The sequence below is a fragment of the Vombatus ursinus genome, unplaced genomic scaffold (genome assembly GCF_900497805.2).
Source record: "Vombatus ursinus unplaced genomic scaffold, bare-nosed wombat genome assembly UNPS02014781.1, whole genome shotgun sequence".
NCBI classification, from domain to species: Eukaryota; Metazoa; Chordata; class Mammalia; order Diprotodontia; family Vombatidae; genus Vombatus; species Vombatus ursinus.
In genome coordinates this window covers 39,970,257-39,994,856 of record NW_020954559.1, presented here as the reverse complement: position 1 = coordinate 39,994,856, position 24,600 = coordinate 39,970,257, and the positions used below count along the sequence as shown (strand labels likewise).

Below are 24,600 nucleotides of genomic sequence, written 5' to 3'. Positions count from 1 at the left end.
AGTGACCTTAGAAGAGTTTTAATACAAAGAATCCTAGAATTGCAGAATTTTACATTTGGAAGAGATCAGAGTTCTTAACCTGAAGTCTGTGAACTTTAAAAACAAATATTTTATTAATTGCACTTCAGTATAATTGGTTTACTTTTGTAATCCTCCATATTTAATTTTATGCATTTAAAACCATTATCCTGAGAAAAGTTCAGCAGGTTATACCAGACTGGCAAAGGGTATTGAGAGACAGAAAAAGTTACTAGCTAGGTGGTACAATGGGAAGCTAAGTGGTTCGATGGATAGAGCTCTGGGCCTGGAGTCAAGAAGACCTGAGTTCAAATTTGGCCTCAGACCCTTACCAGCTGTGTGACCTTGGGTGAGTCACTTAACCTCTGTTGGCCTCAGGATCCTCAACTGTAAAATGGAGGTTAATAATGCTTCCTACCTTCCAGGGTTCTTGTGAGATAATATCTGTAAAGCACTTAGCACTGGCATATAGGAGGTACTTAGGATCTACATAAATGCTAGTTATTAGTATTATTATTAAGAATCTTTCCTCTAGGGGCAGCTAGGTGGCGCAGTGGATAGAGCACAGGCCCTGAAGTCAGGAGGACCTGAGTTCAAATCCAGTATCGGAACAAACACTTGACACTAGCTGTGTGACCTTAGGCAAGTCACTTAACCCCAATTGCCTTAAAAAAAAAAAAAAGAATATTTCCTCTAATCCAGCTTTCCATCAGATACAAGAATCCCATCATAGTATCCTTCTATCCAGGTTCTTTTAGAACATGTGGGGTGTCTCACATTCTGGCTTCTTCCATAGTTAGACAGTCTTATTGTTACAAAATCTTTGCTTTTACTGAGAAATTTCCCTTATAGTTTCCACCTGTTGGCCCTAGCTCTCCGCTAGAGAGCTACATAGAATAAGCCAAATTCCTGTTATCCAAGTCTCTTTAAATATTTGAAGGCTATTTTCTAATGTAGGCAACTGGAGGTACAGAATGGGGATTGATTGTGCCTATGTATTATCGACATTTAATAACTATGTGATGCTGTGAATCATTTCACCTCTCTCGGCCTCAGTTTCCTCATCTGTAAAATGGAGATAATGATAGAACCTTTCTCCCAGGGTTGTTGTGAAGATCAAAAGAATATGTAATAGTTATTTATGAATCCTTAAGTACTCCATAAATGTTAGACATGTCAATTTCTGCTGTAAGTCTTTTCTTCTGTGAGCTAAACACCCCCAGTTTCTTCAACTATTCTTCGTATGACATGATTTTCAGGCCCGTCACCACTGCTGTTCATATGGATTTGTTTTAGTTTGCCAGGGTGTCTCTTAAAGTGAGGCAAGAGTAAAAGTGTGGCAAGCATAACTGGGCATCATATTCCTGATATGGATTGACCATTGCAGAATATAGCAAAATTGTTATTTCCTTTGATCAATAGATAGTTCTGTTAATGCACCCTATGATTCCATTAGTTCTTTTGTTAGCTACATTACATTGAAGGGTTATTTTGAGTTTGTGATCAGCTAAAATGCGTGTCTTTTTGGAAAAAAAAAAAAGTTTAAGAGGCATTTATTAAGTACTTACTATGTGCCAGGCACTCTGGGAGAGTAAGTGTTAGAGATACAAATACAAGCCAACTAGACAGTACCTAGCCTCAGGGTGCTTACTTTCTAAAAAAGGAAGACAAGTCATGTAGGGGACATTTGGGCAAGGAGAAGTGTTTTGGACAGTGAAGTCACAGGAATGGTGATTAGTCATCAGGAAATTGTTTGACATGTCTTTTCTAGAGGTGGATGTGATAATGTGATTACCGTACTCAGAACAGAATTGGAAGGCAAGGAGTAGAGAAGGAAGGGTACATACATGGTGCCATGGCGTGGAGATAGCTTTGAAGACTGTGGTGAGTCAGGGTCTGGGCTAGAAATGATGAGTGCTCCCTGGTCACCAATCAGAAGCTCAGAGTCCCAGTGAGGGGACTTGAATTCCAGATCAGAGGTAGAGCAGGAGCTCAGGGACACGGCAGTTTGAAAATGGCCCTGCAAGTCACTTCTCAGCTCACTGTTAAGCCGGGTCTGTCCCATTTGGTACTTTTGTGACTGATTTTCTTTGGAACTGTATTTATTGTTGTGAAGTTTCATCTTGTAGGTTTTGGCCAGCTCATCTCAAGGTCTTTCTGAATCCTGATTCCATCATTTCAATCAGAGCTTTGTGTCAGCTGTAAACTTCCGAAGCATGCTATCTCTTATCTGTCCAAGTTGTTCGTGAAAAATTGTTAAGCAAAACATGGCCTAGGACTGAGGCCTGCAGCATCTCATTAGAATTCTTTTTCCAGGTTGACTTCCCCTTATTAATCAACTATCTTTAGGTAGAATTGCTCAATCAACAAATAACCTAACAAATTTTAGGTCTACCCAACAACGCTTTAATCTACCACTTTTGTATCTCTTTGTCCACAGTAATATTAGAGAAAATTTATCAAAAACTTTACAGAAATCCAGAAATGCTATGTCAGCAGCCCTCTAATCCACTAGCCTCATAAACGTACTGAAAAGGGAGGCCTATCTGGCTAGTTCTGTTCCTAGTGAACCTACACAATAGGTAACAATTACCTCTTCCTTTTCTAAGCTTATTATAATCTCATCTAATAATGTATTATAGAATTTTGATAGAGAGCGCCATCAGGTTTGTGATTTATACTTTTGGGGTCTCCTTTTTTTTCTTTTTCTAAAAATCAGGACAATTTTTGTTCATCTCCAATCTTCTGTCACCACTCCGGTTTTCCATATCAGTGAAAGTGTCATGGAATAGAGACACTGCAGGGCTAGGAATCAGGAGACCTGTTTTCCAGTGACCACTTCACTGTTTTGCTGTATTGTTGTTGTTGTTGTTGTTCAGTCTTTTCGTTCGTGTCTGACTCTTTATGACCCCATTGGGGTTTTCTTGGCAAAGATACTGGAATGGTTTGCCATTTCTTTTTCTAGCTCATTTGACAGATGAGGAAACTGATGCAAACAGGATTAAATGACTTGCCCAGGGTCACACAGCTAGCAAGTATCTGAGGCAGGATTCAAATTCAGGCCTTTTTAAAAAAAAAATTAAATTCAGGCCTTCTTGATAAGTCCAACACTCCATCTACTAAGCCGACTGATCCTTTTCCTATCTTATATTCTATCCTGAGCTTCAGCTACCTCTTAAGAGTGTTTATCCTGTCCTTTCCAGTTTGAAGTTCATTCTCCTTAGTGGAAACACAGAAAGGAAATAATTGTTGAGTAATCTTGCCTTCTGGCATCAGTTAGCACTATACTGTCTTCCTCACACAATGGTTCCTATCATTTCCTTGTTCACTGGCTTACTCCAAACAAGAACAGTTGTGGTGCATTGGAAAGATCACTGGATTTGGAGTCAGAAGGTTGGATTCTGGCTGTTACAAGTTTTGACTTGGGGCAAGTCACAACCTCCTGCCTCTCATTTGTATAATAGAGGAGTTGGATTCAATATTCTCTATGATCCCTTCTAGTTGTAAATTCTAGTATATATAAGCTTTAAGTATGTATGTGCATGCACATGCATACCACCACCACCACCCCACACACACACCCCTACCATTTTTTTTTTGGTAGGGATGAAAGATTTTTTGCAAGTCTAAGTTCAAGCTGAGCTTATTCATTCCTGACACCATTCTTCTGGGTTTGTGTATTTTGTATTTGTTTTAGGTGCTGCTTCTTCAAGGTTGCATATGTATTCTTTTAAAACCTGAGTTACCTGGTTTTTGTCAATAGGTCAAATCAATAAGCATTTATTAAGCACCTGCTATGTGCCAAGCATTGTGCTAACCACTGAGATACAAAGAAAGATAAAAACTGTCCCCACTATCAAGAAGCTCACAGCCTGATAGGAAATACAGTGTGTAAACAATTGTGCACATGAAATTATGTCAAATAAATTATAGATAATCTCAGAGGGAAGGCAGTAAGATTAAAGTGGACTGGGAAAGGCTTCTTTTCAATATATATATTATATATATATATATATATATATAATATAATTTGTTTTTCCCCAATTACGTCAAAACAAATTTTTAACTTTTTTTTAAAAGTTTTGAATTCCAAATTATATTTCTCCCACCTTTCCTCCCCTCTCCATTCCTTGAGTTGATAAGCAATCAGATATAGATTATACATTTGCAACCATGTAAAGCATTTCCATATTAGTCAAGACTCGAATTTAAAAAAATTAAAGAAAAAAGGGGAAAATAGCATACTTCAGTCTGTTTTCAAACAATATCAGTTCTTTCTCTGGAGGCAGTGGTATGCTTCATCCTCAGTCCTTCGGGATTATCTTGGATCATTGTATTGCTGAGAATAGCTAAATCATTCAGAGTTCTTCATTGTATAATATTGCTGTTACTGTGTACATCATTCACTTAGTTCTGCTCACTTTACTTTGCATCAGTTCATGTAAATCTTTCCATATTTTTCTGAAATCATCCAGCTTGTCATTTCTTATAGCACAATAATATTCCATTACAATCACATACCATGACTTATTTAACCATTGTCCAATTGATGGGCATCCCTTTGATTTCTAATTCTCAGCCACCACAAAAAGCTGCTGTAAATATTTTTGTACAAAGTCATTTTCCCCTTTTTGGATGTCTTTGGGATATAGGCCTAGCAGTGCTGGATCAAAGGTATGCACAGTTAAATTGCTCTTTGGGCATAGTTCCAAATTGCTCTTCAGGATGGTTGGATCAATCCACAACTCCACCAACAATGCATTAGTGTCTGGGAAAAGCTTCTTGCAGAAAGTAGGACTTTAGCTAAAACTTGAAAGAAACTAGGAGGTAAAAATGAGACAGGGTATTTCAGGCAAGGGGAGCAGCTAATGAAAATGTCCCAAGTTTAGGAGATAGGGTGTCTTCTGTGAGGAATGCAAGGAGGCCAGTGTTACTGGATTGCAGAGTAGGTGAGGGTGAGTGAAGTGTGAGAAGACTGGAAAAGGGAGGAAGGGAAAAAGTTATGAAGAGTTTTAAAAGTCAAACAGAGGATTTTGCATTTGATCCTGAAGGACATAGGGACCCAATGGAATATATTGACTAGGAAGATGACATGGTATGACCTGTGCTTTAAAATCTTTTTGACAGCTGAGTGGAGGGTGGACCAGAGTGGAGAGAGACTTGAAATAAAGAAGATAACCAGCAGACTATTGCAGTAGTCCAGGCATGAAGTGACAAGGCTCTAGACCAGGGTGATTAAGAGTGTCAGAAGAGAAAAGGGGCCATTAATGAGAGATGTTTTAAAGGTGGAAATGACAGGATTTGGCAACTAATTGGATATTGGGGATGAGAAAGTAGGAGGAGTCTGGGGTGACACCTGGGTTTCAAACCTAGATGACTGATCTGTAGTCACAGTTGGTCTCTTTAGAGCCTTTCCCTGTTCTTCCTTATTGAGATTAATCAAAGGCACATGAGTGGTTGGATTTTTTTTTATTTCTCCTTTCTTTTAAGCTATATTTCCATTTGAGACTTTTTAATGTTAAAATCTTTAAAAGTTCCTTTCTAATAAAAAAAAACCTTGTTTCATATATGTCTGACTATGGCTTTTATCTTTACCGGTACAGATTTTAAACTTTTTTTTTCTTCTCCCAGTAAGCACCTATATAATTTCCCTTTCTGTTGAAGAGTAACAGAAAGGTGTCAAGAGTATTGTAGGCTTCTTAGCAGAAATATGTTAAATATGTGTCCTGATTCTTTGTGAGGTCACATTCATCATGGCCACTTTTCATGAGTTCACTGAGACTAATGAAGGATCAACACAGTTTCCAAGAGCAAATTTATGACTACCTCTCTTGGTTTTGCCTTGATAGATGAGAAATCAGGGAAGGTTGTGAAGGGAGTGAATTGTGGAGTGACTAAGAAAAAAACTGGTTCTGTAAGGGGAAGTGGTAGATAAATGATTCTCTGTGAGCCTTCTTTGTTTTATTTTTTTCACTCACCTAAATTTCCCACTTGTAGTATCAAGCTCTTCAAATGAAGAGTACTGGCTTAGGAATTGGAAGACTGCGAGAATTTGAAGCTCAAATCTGTTCTTTGGTATCTGTGTGACCTTGGACAAGTTGCTTCACTTGCCTGTTTTCTTACCTGAAAAACGAGGAAGTTGGCATAAATGATCTCTAAAACCCTTCCAATTGCAAATCCTATGAACCAATATTCTACCATATGTGTAGATTTGGTGTTGGCTTTCTTGAATTTCCAGTTGCTCTTCTTCTTCCTCTTCCTCTCCCTCCTCCTCCTCCTCTCCCTCCTCCTCCTTCTCTTCCTCCTCTTCCTCTTCCTCAAAAATTTTTGAGGGCAAGTCACTTAACTCCAATTGCCTCACCAAAAAAAAAAAAATAACTTACACACCTAAGAAAGAACATATCTATACACACAATAGAACATTTAAAGAGAACTTAATGTGAAACCATGAATCACCATTTCACACTACTTGCCTTTTTTTAAGTATATAATAAATTCTACATGTTACTTTCAAAATTATCCTGCCTTTGTTTTTCCTTATGAACTTCTGTCTGGTATCTCTTTGCGTTTTAAATATCTATAGTTTCTCACTAGATTTCTTAGTTAATATTCAGTCTGCTGCAAATGCAAGAGTTTTGCTGGAGTAATGTGGGAGTTGTGTAATCTGTCTCCCATTCAGATAGCCATCTTTGCCATATCCCACCTATATCTGGATTTTCCTAGGGCAGTGTATTAACCTGTCAGAATTTAGTGAGTTGTGAAAAAGCTTATTTGTTTCTGCTTGATACTTATGCATTAATGACCAATTCATTCTTCTGGAAGGCATTTCCTTGGGAAATTATGAACTCCAGATTATGAATTTCTAACTCTCTACAATGCTTAACCAAAAAAAACAAAAACCAACAACAAAACACCTGGATAAATGAAATGAGTGAATGAAAACTAATTTGTTAAATGCTTACTATGTGTCAATCAGTATGCTAAGGTCTGGGATGTCACCTAGCTGTAATCCTAGAAACAGCCCTGGGATCTCAGGGTTGGGACTCCTGTGATGGGTGGGCTTTCTTTCTCGCTCACTCTCCCATTCCAGTGGCCTAGACTCCTGGATGGTTTTCTTCCCTTGTTTAACCAAACTTTCTTGTCTCTCCTCTTTTTTCCATTTTCTGCAGAGGCTTGCGGCAGTAAATCTGTCTATGATGGACCTGAGCAGGAAGAGTATTCAACATTCATCATTGACGACCCTCAGGAGACTTATAAAACACTAAAGCAAATCATAGCAGGCGTCGGAGCTTTAGAACAGGAGCACGCCCAATACAAAAGGGACAAATTCAAGAAGACAAAATACGGGAGCCAGTGAGTAGAAGATGATGACCATTCCCTCTGCACCATTAATTCAGTGTCTTTCTCTTGGATGATACAATTTTGACAGGGATTGTAAGAGAGGAGAAATTCTAGGAGATAGTTACATCTCAGGGCAGCCAGGTGGCTCAGTGGGTAGAGTGCCAGACCTGAAGTCAGCAAGACTCATCTTTCCGAGTTCAGATCCAGCCTTGGGCAAGTCACGTAACCCGGTTTGCCTCAGTTCCTCATCTGTATAATGAGCTAGAGAAGGAAATGGCAAACTACTCCAGTATCTTTGCTAAGGAGTCAGACATTGGGGTGGCTAGGTGGCACAGTGGATAGAGCTCCGGCCTTGGAGTCAGGAGGACCTGAGTCCAAATCCGATCTTAGACACTTGACACTTACTAGCTGTGTGATCCTGGGCAAGTCACTTAACCCTGATTGCCTCACCAAAAAAAAAAAAAAAAGTCAGACATGACTGAAAAATGACTGGACAAACAAAAGTTACATCTCGCAATTTAACAGAAACCTTCCATATGAGTCTGGACGGAAGTCAGGTTTGCCCCCGAACTCATTTTTTTCTGTCTGCCATCCTCAGTGACTTCCTTTCCCAATAACAATCTGAGGGGGCCCAGTAGATGAGGGACCAAATCACCCCAAGATGTTATTAGTGGAGACTCAGGAAAAGAGACTATCAGTGTTAATTTGAATGAGGTCTTCTTGGAGGGCACCAGATTGAATGATGTAGAGAAGAATGCTCAAGAACAATGGATCTGGATGTTGGTGCACAAGACAGAATTTTATTTTGGTCCCTACCTAGGATTTCATTGGTATGAGGGAATTCCCAGTATGGAAACTGCCCTCCATTGGTGCAGATTAAACAACTCATCTATAGCTTAGCTCTGAGCACTTAAGTTACTGGTACATGGTTACACAGCTAGGATATATGTCAGGGAGAAGGACTTAAGCCTGTATCTTCTTAGCTTCATCCATCTTAAGATTGTTCTATTGAGATTGATTTATGGAGCAGCTAGGTGGTGCAGTGGATAGAGCAGTGGCCCTGGAGTCCGGAGGACCTGAGTTCAAATTCAGCCCCAGACACTTGACACCTACTAGCTGTGTGACCCTGGGCAAGTCACTTAACCCCACTGCCTAGCAAAAAACAAACAAAAAAAAGTACATTCGTTAAGAAAACAAAACAAAACAGAAACCTCATTTAGATTGAGTTTGTGGTCAGCTAAAATCCCTAAGTCGTTTTCACACCAATTGCTTTTATTCTATGTTACCCCACCTTGTTCTTGAGCTTTTTACCCCAAGCGCTGTAAATTTCATCTTGTTGCAATATGAAGAGGTACATTAAGCTCTGAGTCCAACTCCTTCATTTTATAGATGAGGAAACCTAGAGATCTGTGTTCTCCATTGTTAATACTCAATGCAAATATCAAGTTTCCTATCAGAAAGCATCATTGGGCATCCCATGGTACAGGTTGTTTCCCAAGTGATAGACACAAAAGGCTTATTTTTTCCTCCCTGTGTTCATTACAGAGAACACCCCATTGGTGACAAGAGTTTCCAGAGTTACATTCGACAGCAATCTGAGATTTCTGCGCATTCCATTTAGAATTGGAAGGATGACCCAGGATGGAGCAAGAGGATTGGATGAGGGAAGCTAAGATCTTTGGAAAGGAAAACAACCAACCAACCAACCACAAAAGAGAAAGCAAACAAGGAAAGAGATCCACATGTTGGAAAACATGTAGATAACAAGCCAAGCTGATGGGACTTTGAGACTTAACGTGTTTTTTCCTCTCTCCAAGAACTGTTACGATAGTTGCTATGCACTTTATTCATCTGGTATTTGCCAGGTGACCGAACTCTGCCTCCCTGGCATGTTTATTGTCATCGTTTGAATTTGCCTCAGTCCCTTGGGAATCTAGAGATCAGTTCAATGATCAAGATCGTGTGGACGTCGTCTTGACAGCACTCCAGCAGTCCACCGCCTTTGGGAAGCCAAGCCTGTTGTGTGGACTTGATTAACAGGCAGCAGTATTTTTAGAGCTGTGCATTTTTTTGTTTGTTTGTTTCACGTGCAGTTTTGCTGTTCCCCATTACTGTACAGTATTCCACCCACCTGTGTAGTCTCTTAGGAAATGCTTTGTAACACTCCGCTTTTAACACATTCAGTGAAGTTAAGAAGATCCTTTCTTTTTTTAAAATAGCCTGTCATTGTGTAGTGTGTAGGGGGCAGGCTAGAGAAAAGGGTCTCTTGTGGGTTTTTTTTTAAAGCTAGTTAATCAGTTTTGTGGCTATAACATGCAAACTTTCATAGAAATCCAGATCCAAATGGTACTTTTGGTATTTTTGAGATACAGAGTTTCTTCTGCAGATACCTAACAGGGCCTGCAGCCTTTTGCCCAAGAGAGTTCAGGGTCAACTTCAAAAATCCCAGCAAGTGTCCTGGGCATGGAAAGTTACTTGGAACTCCAATATCCTCTCCAAGTCTTTTACTGTGTCTGCCACAATAGTGATAGAGATCACCTCATTGCACGAGGTGTGAGGCATCAGCTAGTGGCTTTTGGTTGAAGTGCACTGCCTACTTCAGGCAAGGACAGTGTGCGTAGACCAGTGCCTGTCAACTGGAATTGCCATGAGAGCTACAGAGCTATTTTTTCCCCCTACTGAATGATATTTAAAACCAGATTCCATACTGTTGGCACTATTTTGGGGACTTGGGAGGAATTTTAAAAAAAAGATAAATACATTTTCAAGCTGTTTTTATTAATGTTTTTAAAGACAGTTTTTTAAATGAACTCTTTGATTAAAAAAAAATAAACTCAATGTAACAGCATTAGAGCCTATGATCATTAAATGGCCAATGGAGAGCTGCAGTGTGGCAGGTTTTTTGTTTTTTTTTTTAATAACAGATCTATGATTCCTCCTGGAAAGGAATTTCCTCTACCAATGTAGATCAACACATTTTTTTTCCCACATTTTAGTCTTAGAGAGCTGCCTGAGGCACAAATAGAGTTAAGCGACCTTAGAATCGAGGTCACACAGCCAACCCACATCAGAAATAGGGCTTGAACTTGGTCTTCCTCAGTCCAAGGCCAGCTCTCTAGCCACTGTGAGTGTGGCAGTAAAGAGGGATAAATAAACTGTGTATCTCACTAATACCAATAAACGTTGTTGGAAGGGAAGAAATCTGATGATTGAAAAATACTTGATCTTTGGACTGCCAAAACTTTGTTCAGTCGGTTTCTAAGAAAGGTGTTTTGCCCTTGTCACCCTGAATCCTCTTCAGAGCCTTGGCCACAGTTTTTTTGGGCAGCTTTCACAGGGCAGCAGCTACAGATGCTTTGGGGGAGGGGGTTGATGGAACAAGTTGGACCAGAATTTTTAAAAAAAACATGCAAGTAAAAACCTCTTCATCTTGCTATCAAGCCCGTTTGCTAGAGCATTTAAAAGCCAGTATCCTCAATGGGTTTGTAATGTGCTTATGTGGCTGGCTGGTTTTTGCAAAGCTCTGTTTTAATAGTATGGTGATGTTTACGTCATAATTTCTCTCTGTTCTTGTTTGGAAATATTATAGCTCAGACTCTTAACCTAGGTGGGGAAAAATGGTTATGTTCTTTGTCATCACAGAAATAGTGGCGGGTGGGTAGTAAAATGTTGCAGAAAATCAAATTTGGGGCACACAGCAATTAGGCAGCCAACTAAACTGCAATTTTTAATATGGGTTTATAACTTAATATTCTGTTTATAAAATACTAATGATCTGCTATGTATTTTACTTGCCAATTAAAGCAAATGTTTTATTCTTTCTGAAAACAGGCTTTAGTTCTTCATTCTTGTTGCAATGAAGATTTTCTACACAACATGTGGGGTGGGGTGGTCATGAACTACTCTTAAGGCCTCTGAGAAGTAGCTGTTATATGACTTGGAAATTAATCTCAGGTGGAATCTCATTGAATGATCATTAAGTCCAAGGTATATTCCCTCTCAGTGGCATGGAGTAAGAGAACCTAGAATAGAAATGGTGAATCAACAGAATTGCACATGTTGCCAGATGTTAGTCATCTTGAAAGATGGGAAGAAAGCAGGAGGCCACAAGAAGTGAGGTTGATATGCACTTCAGATGACTAATAAGGATGGAATGGTGAGAGAGATATGGACATCACCGGCTCAGTCGGACACCACCCTTCCCCCATGTCATTTATGTCAACACAGTAATTGTGGAGAATGGTTGGTTCTGAGGAAAAAGAACAGACCCAAGACCAGAAGGGTTAAAGCAAAGGTGAGGTTGCTACAAAGAGGAAGGCATGTGAGCAGACTGGCCCACGAGAAATGGATAGAAATTAGTAGTCAAAATGGAGCCAGGGGTGGGTGATGATAACCCAATAGATAACCTAATAGATGATTATCTAATAGATAACCAATAATGGAGGTGAACAGAATGTTTGCATTGGTTTCTCTGATTCTTTGGACACTGAGGGTTCTCCCTGTAATTGGTATATATTTTTTAATAGCTGCTGCTGTTTGAAGTTAGGTTGTTTAGAAGAGAAAGACAAATTGGCAAACTGATTAAGGTATGATGGCAGAGAATGGCACGAGTTTTTCTGGATGTTTCAATATGAGGAAGGATAGATTCTTGGTTAGGGATTGAATCCACCTAAAGAGAGCTAGTAGATATTTATTTGCCTTTGTTCTTCCAAATCAGAACAAGAATTCTTTAAATTTAAAAAGGAGAGGGAAAGAGCAGATACATCTAACTGCTAAGTCATATGTCACAGAGGATAATATGGACAGCAAAGCAAGAAAATTATAAAGAGAAAGGACCAGTAAAGCAGGAGACAATATCCAAGAAGAAAGTCAACAAAAAAATCTGAGGTCCCAGACATATGAATAAATGTAAAAAGTATGAATGATGAACAAGGTAAACTGAAGACCTCAGGGCAGGAAAGTACAGTTATCCCTTCCACATCACAGAGTTTAACGCCATAACCCTCCACAATCTGGAAAATCTGCATAAAATTTTTTGGCCCTCTCTTTGTCCCAGAGAAGAAGTCTGAATTTTTTCTTTTTCTTTTATGAGGTGTTTATAGTACCTTATTGTAAAACTTGGGTTGATATTATATAATACCGTGCATATATTTTATGCATTTCTGAGTTTCTAAACTTTTTCCGTGTCATCTATTGGTCTTTGTGTGTTGTCTGCAGCTTCTGCAAAACTCCACCCAAATTCCCATTTAATTTCTTATGCTGACCTGTGATATAATGAAACTGCAATGGGAAAAGTCAAAATGTGGAAGGGATAACTGTAAATTCAACTTCATAGGCTTTTTAAGTGTCTAGGGATCCAAGTGTCTAGTTATCAACTCACTAGCAACTGTACAAGCTCAGACTACAATTTTCACTAATACTTCTGGACTCTATATTCCCATCCTTAAGTGTGGATATTTCAGTAACAATTGACAACTTATGGCTCACGGCTCCATCCATTGTATTCCAATCTCTTCCCTCTTTAGCAATTCCCCAAAGAACTCACTCAATCTGTATTCAGGCTAAAATGAATTTATATGTTTTGTTTTATTTATATATAAATATATACTTTATTTATATATTTATATATTTCCAATGGCAACAAGCTCCAAAGTGGTTGATCATACCTACTCCTAGTAAGACTGAATTTTCAACACTCCCCCACCCTCTTTGCTCTTGCAGGGAATAGTGAACCACATATACCCCAAGGCATTTGTAGAAAAGCCCTATCAAGCAATTTATTATTGCTAACAAAAGTGACTCCCATGTTTGTCCACTGATTAACCCACCTATGTATCAGGAAGTTCCTATGTACCCAATAACTGGTTTAGTCAGCTTCATTTAGGCAAGAAATGTAAGGTTCACCTGAACGTAATCAGTTTAGCAAACTTTATCTAACCCAAGCATGGAATGTTAGCAGACTTTCCTAATCCTAATACACTTGTGATGAAGGGAGGAGGGAAGAGGGTCATAGTTTAGGCCACTTGCTAATTGACTGTCCCCGATGTTTCCCTGCCACTTGGTCCCTATGAATCTGTCCAGTAATAACAATCAGACATAAGGGCAAAGACCAGAGTTCTGTGCTCTCAACCAGAGTACCCATCCTATTATATCCACCCATGCTTAAGTCTATGGGACTGAAGGGCTGGGGATGACTTGGAAATGATTGTTGATATCATTATCACCCTTGCATGTCTGTGTGTAATAAACTGCCTGACTTGCGATGCTTTGAGCACTTGTGCTCCTTCTGGGTCCCTGAAACCATGATCTCACAGCAATCTCATTTTCAAAGTCACATTGGGAAAGGGGAATCATCTCACCTTGTTCCAGCTCCCTCATTTTGCTGCTTTCAACAGAAACTGAACTTAATTCCTGGTAGGGGTGTCAAATGAATGTCAGCTTGTCTCCCTGTCCCAGTAAGCTGTTAGATACTTGCATTGGCTAGCCTGAATCCCTTCTATCCGAACCACTCACAATCATGTGCTTGTAATATTTTCTCATGGAACTGAGGCCACATATTAGGGACACCATTCAAAATGAAAAAAAACAACATATGCCCCCCAAAAAATGAATGTTCAAAAGAGCAAGAGAGATGCTACACCTGCCTTTTTAGTAATCTCATCAGACCCTGCAACTCTGCCTGACCCAGAAGGGTCTAAGACTAAGCTTTTCCACTTATGCCTTTCCTTATATCTTTCTTTGGTGCCTAAGCCACAGAAAATTATAGGGGGAAAACAGGCTCCCTGCTGCACAGGAGCAGCCTGCGACCTTGATGGCTGTACCTTATTCAAAAGAAAAAAATATTAGCTAAAAGGGACAGCAGAGTAATAAATGTTTCTTAGTCTAACTGTGACTGTTCTTGGTGTATGTCTGTCTACAATACAGGGTGTCCCAGAAATCTCAGTGCGATGTGAAGCCTTAATAGCTTAACTATGGACTGATGTACCTAGTTCGAAGTTAAGCCAACCAAACTATTGCTCACGGATCAGCTATATAGGTGGTCCATTCCACTACATACCCATATAATCTGGACAATATCCATTCTTCATCCACTTGTTTTTTTCTTGTGTGGGTGGTTAGATCAATCTCTTTGGAATGAATAAAAATTTCATTTAGAAGGCTCTACAATGTTCTAAGACTTGGCATCATCAATCAGGGATAGCTGGAAGACCTGACCAATCTATAGGGAGTTCCTTTTCCATTTGATCTCTGTACAGGTCAGTCTCTGTAACAATAGCAAATATCTTTTGTTCGGTGAGCATATGTCTTCCTATTTTAAGCTTCTTGTAATATTAATAGTTAAATGTGCATCTGACAAAGTTATCAGTATAGTTATATCTTTCAAGGAATCATATATAGTCATGACATATGCATGTGAGACATCTTGCTAGAAGAGAACTTCTAGGGGAATGTTTTTCCTCTAACAAACAAAACACTTCTTTATATTCCACAAACAATAAGCTTGACGAGATTTTGTATTTGTTACAATTTTTTTTTACTCAGCTGATGAAGTCTGCTATAGAAATAGCATTTGTGAAAGCCTATCTATCCCATTCTGATACTTTATCAAGGATGTCCTTGATTTTGTAAATTATTTTGATAAGTATTTTGTAGAGATGCAAAAGTAGGTATAGGGGTTGATAATTATTGATATTTAAGTACCTTTTAAAAATAATATCAACATTTATTTTCAAGCATTTTATCCTTTAATTTTTTCAGCTATCTTAATAATCTCTTGCATCCTCAAAATTATGTGGCCTACAATACATTCGTGTGTATTTGGTCTAATCTAATTACTTTTACCATCTTTGATTTCTTTAGTGTTATTTCTGCTTCCTTGTATGTTAACACAAGAATGATGATGTTAAGAGTCCCAGTGTGGGTGGCTCTACTATTACTGTTAGAGAAATGGATTTGTTATAGAAGTCTTTCCCTTTATTAATCTGCTTATTATTTTCTTTATACTTTTATCCTTAAATGCTGTAAGGATCACCTGGCTTAGTTTTGTCTCTCACTAGTATTTCTTTATATTTGTTTTTTCTTCCACTAGTTCTCACCATTTTATGAGATAATTACTGTCTACAATCTTCTACAATCCTCCTCCATGAGATTTTTCTAAATAAGTTTATACTCAAAACCATAGTTGCATTTGTATTCCATGTCTCTTTGCTGGACCCACAGGATAAAAGAAATCAGCAAAGACTATTGTCATTTTTAATGAAGTTTAACCAAATAAAGAACTCTCTATAATAAGGATACTAAAGGGACCTAGAAACTGCCTCAGCCAATAAAAAGTTGATCTTGTCCAGCAAATAGATATGGAATACAAGTACACCTCTTAAGTATTTTGATCAATGAAAAGACAGGCCAAGTCTCCGGAGGATAGATGACAGATAGATAATGAACTTGAGGGGTAAAATGAGATATATAATTTCAGACATGGCCAATGTGTGCATTTGTTTTGTAGGACCAGTTGTTACAAGGGATAGTGCTTTTTGTGGAAGGAGCTGAGAGATAGTGCTGCTCTCTCCCCAAAAGAAAAGAAATAAAATTGTCATTGACATGATTTTTTGACGAACAGAAGAGAACATAAGCAGAACAGCTCTGAAAACTAATGTTGATTTATCACATACTTTTAAAAACTACAAAATATGTATAATATAGACACTCACAATTTTAGCCACAATCCTTTTTCTGTTCTTTATGAAAATGTTGTTTCTTATTTATCAAGTTTAGAATAATCACAAAATACATTTAAAAAAGAAATATAATCACATTTCTTTTTTGTGATGCTTGGTGCTTGCCATAATAAGTGTCTCCTACTTCTTGAAGAAAATATTCATGGTAATATAAACATGGGGTTTGTAGCTTTCAACTTCCCTCATTTCTCACTGCATGATTTTTTACTTTTTAATTTTTGATTACTCTGAATTATCTTACAATACTTGATGTTTTTTATTTACTCATTTCTCTACCTTTAGTTGCTGAATTGGGGCTTTATTCCATTGCTAATCTTCACTCCCTACTATGCTTTTGGGTCTAGTAGTCAACCCTACCTGGTAATGCCTTTGATCCCCTGGGCTCTAGTGCTGACTTGTACCTCCCCAGAGTTATTAACTTGAATCTTTGAGGTTCAAAAAGCTGGTTCTTCAGGGCCTTTTCAGGCATTTTAGGACAGACAGTGGCAGAAATCTCAGCACCTGGGTTGTCCACATTGGTAGTCAATGCCCAGTGCCTTGCCCCCTGGACTTACAAGATCTTTCTGACCGCCCTTGACTCTTTCTGACTATTTTAAGGTTTTCTTAAGTGAGGCCTCTGCTTTTACTGCATTTGGAAACAAAGCCTTACATGCTATGCATTGTCTCTGGTCATGCGTGTGCTCACTTTTCTTGAAGAACATCCCTTCCTATTACCTTCGAGCTTCTGGCCAAATTTTTGTGCTGTTCTGGGTTGGGCGAAGTCATGTACTATACTTTCTCATTGTATTTATTGATCATTATTCAGTCTAATACAACCTTCAGGGTTTTATTTTATTTTTTTGTGGGCCCAGCTATGGTAGAGTTGAGTGACCTGTCCCCAATTCAGCAAGCCATCTTGGCAGGAAGCTCAATGTCTCTCTTTTCCATCCTAAGAACCATGAACTTTCCCTCCTTTTAGCTGCAGCTTCTTTTTGTCTTCTATGATGCGAACCTCAAGACTGATATAACCTGGTCCCTCCAATTGATGTCCTACTTTTGTCATCAATAGACCAGCAACTCACATTTAGAATACCAGCAGCTAATTGGATGTTTATAGATGTGGGTGGGCTGGGAGTCCTCCTTAAATGGAGATGTCTGGGAAGATCCTTCCTATCAGAGGAAAAGGGTGGAATTTATTTAGACTCCTTTGAAATATTTCTGAACTCTCACATATTTGAAGGAATGAAAGAGTTTATTCAGGTTTCCAAAGTAAACCATGTATGGATTTATCAAACATGCCGCATAGCTTAATTAAATGGAGAGTGTGTAAATTATGCATGAGAATACAGAATTTTGACAAATAAAGCTAGATTGTTTCTAAAGCCTTCTTTTTAAAATGCAGGATCCAGGTTCCTAATGAATTTCAGTAAATCATTGCCCAGCTACCTTTGTAGCTTTGGATTCTAATACCAGAGATGCTATCTTCTTTCATCTGTTCAGGGGAAAGGAATAAAGCTTTTGCCCAAGTTATCCAAAGTAGAGATGGTCAACAGAATGTGTAGGGAGGCCTCCATTCGTAGTTTTTACATTAACACTGTAGGGTCACCTCTTGTCTACATATGTAAACATAGGAATCAGCCCACATGTAAACATAGGAATCAGCCCATGTGAGTTATTTTGAATTCCATAGAGTGCAGCATCATACCTTACCATTATGATGACATCAGCATTCTTCCAGTAATACTACATAACTATGAGTTGTGAAATACCACAGTCAAAATTGTAGAGTTACACACAAGACTAAAGAAAAGCACATCTGGGCATGAGGAGGCTGGAATGTGTTACCAACAAAAACCATTCAGGACAAGTAGCATTAAGGATATTATCAAAGAGATTCATAAGACTGGAAGGAAAGGTGGATTGGTCAACCAAAGAACAGCCCAAATGCTTCGTTGTTATCCATTGAATATTGAGTTACCTAAAAGGGCCTTGGTACCTCTGTGATCCCCTTCATAGATTTTTATGATGACACAAAAGGCACACAGGATGAGAAGATGGGGATGGGATATAAGTTATACCTTTTTGGGGGGAGTATCTCCATCGAGGAAATCACAGATCCATGGAAGTATGGAAGTATAATTATGATAAAGTGGAGAGGTAATTGTAGGTACACTTTCAGGATGATCAAAGTTATGACAACCATCAGTCAATTAATTAACAAGAATTTATTAAGTGTTTATTATATATGCCAGTTACCGTGGTGTGCCCTGGGGATATCAAACCAAAAAATTAAAGTCTCTGCCTTCAGTGTAATAGCCTGTGTTGCTATGGAAATGAGAGATGCTCAGGAAGATGTTATCTGAATTCCTCCAGCCCACTCAGCCCCTGCTGCAAGCATAAACAGAGTAGACACTGAAGAAGCCACCACTCCCAAACCTCCAGAATCTTTGAGGTCATGGGGTCAGCTGCTTGAGGAAAGGAAATGCAAAAAGAGGCAGGGGCTGCCAGACACCCAGGTGCAAGCTCACCTAGTTGTAGTTCTGACAGATGAGCAAGGCTGCCATGACAGTGAGGTGGAGAAAAAAATCTTGTCTTTCTACCCCTCACTGGAGTCACATCTCACCTCCTAGAGAGTCACATCTAAGGGGGTACAGCCAGAAGCTATCTTCCCTTTTAAAAGGTCATCAGCTCTTCCAACTCAGCAGCCAATGAGGGGACATTTAAGCATTTCAAATTGCAAGCCCTTTCACTCATAAGACAGCCCCAGAGTTTCCATGTAAATGGATTAGCACCAGGCAGGAAATATCTGCACATACTCTGAGGGTTAGCTTAGATAAGCTCATAAACTCATATAAGTAAATATACCATATATACAAGGTAAATACAAAGCAATAGAGGCACTAATAGCTAGGGAGCTTAGAAAGGCCTCATGCAGGAGATAGCCCCTGAGCTGAGTTTTGAATGAAGGTAAGGTTGCTAAAAAATCATCAATCTAGAGATGGAAGGGATCTCAAAGGCTACCAAGTCCAGCTGTCTCATTCAACAGCCAAGCAGCCTTGACTTACCCAAGTTGCATAAGTATTAAGCTGCCAAAGGCAGGATCTGAACCCAGGACTTCTGACTCCAAAGTTTTGGCTCTTTCCTCCGGACCACACTGTCAATTACTGACTTACCTGAAATAGACAGAAGAGGAATGGGAGATGACAAAATCACAGATAAATATTCAAGCTGGATAATTCATTCACCTCCTGGATGTGTTGGCTATATTGTGGCTTAAGGCCAGAGCAACTTTTGACTTCAGTTCCTGTTTGAAGTGATGTCACAGAGGACACATAGCAACAAACGGACCTCCCACCCCGACATAACTTTCCCAAGGTCTGCTTCTCTAGGCCGGGGACCCAGAGGAGAGGTTTCTAAACCATGCTTCCAGTCTGAGGTTTATTATTTTTTTTTCGGAATCAACATCCCTCTTTGACTTTTTCTTTCCCATGATTTAAAAGAGAGAGAAAGGGAAACAAATCATGGAGAAGGAGATGGTACGTAGGCGACACCGACTCATCCCAGGGATTCCACCCACTGTCACAGCCCCTGGACTTCACAAAGTGGTCACTGAAGCATCTGAACTTCAGAGGAGCAAGAGTGTGGGGGGATTCCCCCCCACAGGAGAACCTGTGGCTCCCATTGGAAAGCTGCTGCAGGAATTTGGTAAGAGAGGGCCGTGGGGTCTGAGATTTGCTTCAGGAAGAAGGCTTTGCGGCCCTGATGCTCTAAGGATAAATGTTGCAAAGAAAGCCGGACTGCAACCGTGTTTGAGGCCTTGTGTTACAGATGCTAGTTTGGGGTGGATTATGGGGGAAGAAAACATGTAAATAGGAAAATAGACACTTTGTGGGGGTAGAAATAGGCCCTATTTGAGGGAGCATCAGAGATCTCTGATTTAGAGCTTGAAGGTAACTTAGTGATAGATCATCAGATCCACCCCCATGATATTACAGATGAGGAAAATAAGCCCCATTTCACTTAGGTGAAGTTAAGTGACTTGCCCAAGGGCACACCAAGCCTGCTTTTGGCTTGGTTGTTCCATACTGCTGCCAGCTGTTATTCTGAAGAAACCAAGAAGGAAAAATGATAGTATTTAGCAAAGATGCTTGACTGTCCCCAGATATCCAAAGGTGTCTTTGACTTATAAGCAACAAATTGGGAGCTTATGCCACTGGAGGTGGGACCACTGCTTCTGCTTCTCAAAAGATGCTACAATTGAGCAATGCATGATTTTTCCAGTTGTTCTGGCTTGTAATTTCACTTGAAACAAGTACAGTTTTTTCACTTTAAAATGGACAGATCTGTACTTTCAAGACCCGAGGTTTGTATTATCAACTGGAAATCTTTTCAAAGGAACTAGATGATACCATTTTATATGTCAGGGAGTATTTGTACACAAGTCCCTATACGTATATGTTTATACACGCATATATGTATACAATTTACATTACATATACAAACTATCTAGGAAATAGATAAGCATATGTATACATGCATATATAACATTTAAAACTATCTGGGATATATGTGTATCATAGACATATATATGTATATAGGTATATGTGTGTATATGTAACTATATTATGTCTTTACATATGATACACTGTATCTGGGATTTTAGTGAATTTTGAGGCCTTCCTGCCTTTTCCCTTCCATCTAAAAATTTCAGAGCATATTCAAATTTAAGGGTCCATCAACTCGCAGAGAAAGAGAGGTGTAGAGATTCCTAATTAAGTGAATTGTCTGCCAGAGTTGCATTGTGAATTAAGTATTGGTATTTAGGCCCAGAATCCCTTCTTTCACCTGCCCAGAACCCCTAATTAACTCTGGGATACTGAATTGCTGGGACAATCCCATAAGTGATTTTTAATAAGGAGTTAAAAATAAAATTGGGGAAAATGGGAGCTATTGCTTGGACCTTTCAAACTGGGGACAAAATTGAATGAGGAGAATTTAAGTTTTTATCTATGTTTGAGAATTTAACTTAGACAAATTTCATCAAGTCTTCTACTGCATAAAAAGGAAGTACGTATGAGTTAGGAGATGTTAAGTTAGAACAATAGTTCTTATTAGCATCGGTGTTCGTTTTAATTAGGGTCATAGATTTGGAGCCTAAACGGATCTCAGAAGCAGTCTGGCCCAACTCTTTCATTTTATAGAAGAGAAAACTGAGGTCTAGAGTGGTAAAGAGGCTTTCCACAGATAGTAAACATCAGAGGCAGGATCTGAACCCAGGTCCTGTGAATCCAGAGCCAGTAATCTTTCTATTACCCCACATTCTTGTAGTCAGTTAAGTGGTGCCATAAATAGAGCACTGGGCTAGACGTCAGGAAGATCTAAATTCAAATCCAGTCTCAGACACTTAATAGCTGTGAAAATCACTTAACATTTGTCTACCTCAATTTCCTTATCTCTAAAATGGGGATAATAATAGCACCTATCTCCCAGGATTGTAGTGAGGATCAAATGAGATAATCATTGTAAATAAAACCTTTCCCATTCTGCCTGGCCATAGTAGGCACTTAATGAATGCAGTTAAACTTCCTGCCAACACCAGGATCATGGTTTCTCCAGTTTTATCAAGGGACTTTGTGAAAATTCTACAAACAGTAAATTTGCTTTAATCTACTCAAACTTTTAAAAATATACCACATATAGGACACTTCACCCATTGCAGAATCAGTATTATGGCTGACTCAAAAGGCGACGCAAGGACAAAAGATTGAAAAGATATCCAGGAAATGTGTGATCAGAAAAGAAACTGGGCTGATCACAAAATGAGACTGAGAGGGAGGGAGGGATAGCTGAGGTGCAGCAGAGGCACCCACAAAATGCTGAAATACTAAGAGAACATCCTCCATTGCTTTGGGTCAGTCCTTTATGGGGACATAGACAAGATTCACAGAGGCTTGGTTGGGTTATGATCTTGAATTTGGGAGGGATGCCCACATTAATGAGCTCAGACACCCACTGACTTTCAAGTATGCCTTGAACGGAAGGGGAGAGCTGGAAATAGCATTAAAAGCAAGCAATGATAGGGAATCATGGCTCTTGAAAAGGTTAGGGATCACTGTAGTGTGTAGGGAGCAAGTCTGAATAATCTCCCTTATCTTGTTCCTTGAAGATACACTCGGATATTGACTGGATAACAAAAGATATAATCAAAATAGCCTAAGAAGGTCTGAAGGTATTTCCAAAAGAACGGCATTATTAAGGCATCTCTAGAAAGTACATGCTTCAAAATCATTGAATCATATCTTCCTCCCAGGGGCAAAACTGTATTTAGTAGCATTTTACCAATAGGATTCAGCCCAGGATCTTGTCTCTAAGGGAAATGGTGAGAGCAGCTTAGGTCAACGTGATTGGTCTAATCTGTTTGGCCCCAGAAAGCAGACATAGGAGCTGTGAGTAGAAATTGCAGAGGGGGAATTTGACTTAATATAACATTGAAAGTTGTCCCAAAGTGGAAGCAGTCTGGCTTAGTAAGTAGGGAGTTCCCTGGAACAGGAGGCATTCAAGCAAAGGCTGAAAGGGCTGAGGATTTTATAGAAAGGATGCCTGGATCAGATGAAGAGGCCAAGGAGGATCTGGGTTTGAATCTCAGCTCTGCCACCTATCTCCTGTGTGATCTTGGGCACATCCCTTCATTCCTCTTTGGCCTTAGTTTTCCTCATCTGTAAAATGTGAGGGTTGGAGACACCCTTCCAGCTCTAAGTCTTATGATCTTTTCTAGGTTTAAGATGCCTCTGAAGAAGGCTTGTTGGTTTAGTCTTTGTCTAAAGACAAAAATGTTGTCTGCATCCTTGTCTGAGAAAGAAGAGTCAGAGGGAGGAGCCAAGAGCATCAGAGGTCCTCTCTATTGTTTCTGACTCTGCCATCCCTCAGTAGTGATGGGCTATATGGGAATAAAAAGAAAACCAGTATCCCTTAATTTGTAGGGAAGCATGTTAGAAGATAAGGCATTTCTGTAAAGGTTCTCCATCTTCACAATTCCTTTTGCCATTGGCTTGGCAGAGCCTACCCCCCATGGCTCTTTGGTTCCCTCCTCCCCTTCCCTCCTGTAGCCTGGTCCATAGATAATTTTTGAAGGGGGCTCCAGGATGAAGAGGGCTTGAATTGGAGGCAGAGGACCTGTGTTTAAATCCCAGCTCTGCCAAATATTAGCTGGGTGACTCTGGGTAAGTCTCTAGGCCTCAGTGGCCTACAACATCTGCAAAATGAGAGGGCTTGATGAGCTTTCTAAGGTCCTTTTCAGCTTTTCATCTGTGAGCCTGTGATCTGAGGGAGGTATGCACCTTTTAGCAAATACCATTTCCACTAGGGGTTTAGCTTTAGTAAAAAGAGCTCCTTGTCTGCACAGATGGCTCAAAGGAACTAATCTGGCTTCCACAAATTACATTAAATTAAAAAAAATCTCATAGAGCAGATGCCCAGAGAAATTCCTGTCTTTGTTAACAGGCTTTCTATTCATCCAAAAACATTGCTTTGATTTGGTATGTCTTTTTATCCTGGAATCAGGGTGAGGGAGCAAGGATGCAGCAGTTAGCCTAGGTAATCCTGGACAATAAAAGATATAAATGACTTATTTATGTGTCCTATGCTCCCCCAACCCAGGTGAGCATAAATACCTCGAGGGTTCATTTTTGTGTTTGCATGTGCAGAGCTGAGAACAGTGCTTTACATATAGTAAGCACTTAACAATCTGTTCATGTTTGCATATATTCATGAATTAATGAGTGAATAAAATGAGAGGGTAAAACCACATAGGGATGGAGGACTCAGGTGCAGCAACAGCAGAAGGCATTAATACAGGAAAAGATGTAACTAGGATTTTTTTGCACCTGCTGCAAACTTTGCCAGGGACAAGTAGCACGTAAGGCACCACAGTTGAAGGAATCATTGGGGAAGGTGAGGGGAGGGGAGAACTTGGGGAGAAAGAGATTCTAAGACACTAAAATGCTACCACTGATAAGGTTGCCCATTTGTTCAAAGAAAGCAGACCACCTTGTATTTTCTATTTTGATTCATTATTCCTTCTTTTTTGAGGTAATTGGAATTAAGTGACTTGCCCAGGGTCACACAGCTAGTAAGTGTCTGAGACTAGATTTGAACTCAGGTCCATCCTGACTTCAGGGATGGTGCTCTATCACATTGTGCCACCTAACTGCCCAATGATTCACTATTCTTGGAAACTGAGTGGTTTTTTTCACACTTAGGAACGAAGGGAACAAACTTTTATTATAATTATGATAATCACAATCGCTGGGATTTAGCAATTAGCACCTACTTTGTGACAGGTACTCCGCTAAGCACTTTACAAATACTACCTCAGTTGATACAACAACCCTGGGATTTTCCTATTTATTTTTTAGTTGAGAAAACAGAGGCAGACAGAGATAAAGCAGTTTGCCTAGGCTCACACAGGAGGTGGCTAGATTTAAACTCAGGTCTTTCTGACTCCAGGCTCAGTGTGCTATCCATG

The 24,600-nt window shown here is 39.4% G+C and overlaps 1 protein-coding gene across 2 annotated transcripts in view; it reads left to right on the top strand.

Moving 5' to 3' along the window:
• Positions 1-11,187, top strand: part of LOC114046205 (ras GTPase-activating protein 3) — a 287,044-nt gene extending 275,857 nt beyond the window's left edge. For both annotated transcript variants that reach the window (XM_027866456.1, XM_027866457.1), the window contains exons 23-24: positions 7,188-7,371; positions 8,905-11,187. In XM_027866456.1, coding sequence (XP_027722257.1) covers positions 7,188-7,371; positions 8,905-8,980 — 260 coding nt within the window. In that variant the 3' untranslated portion in view covers positions 8,981-11,187. The remainder of the gene's footprint in view (positions 1-7,187; positions 7,372-8,904) is intronic.
• Positions 11,188-24,600: the final 13,413 nt, after the last annotated feature.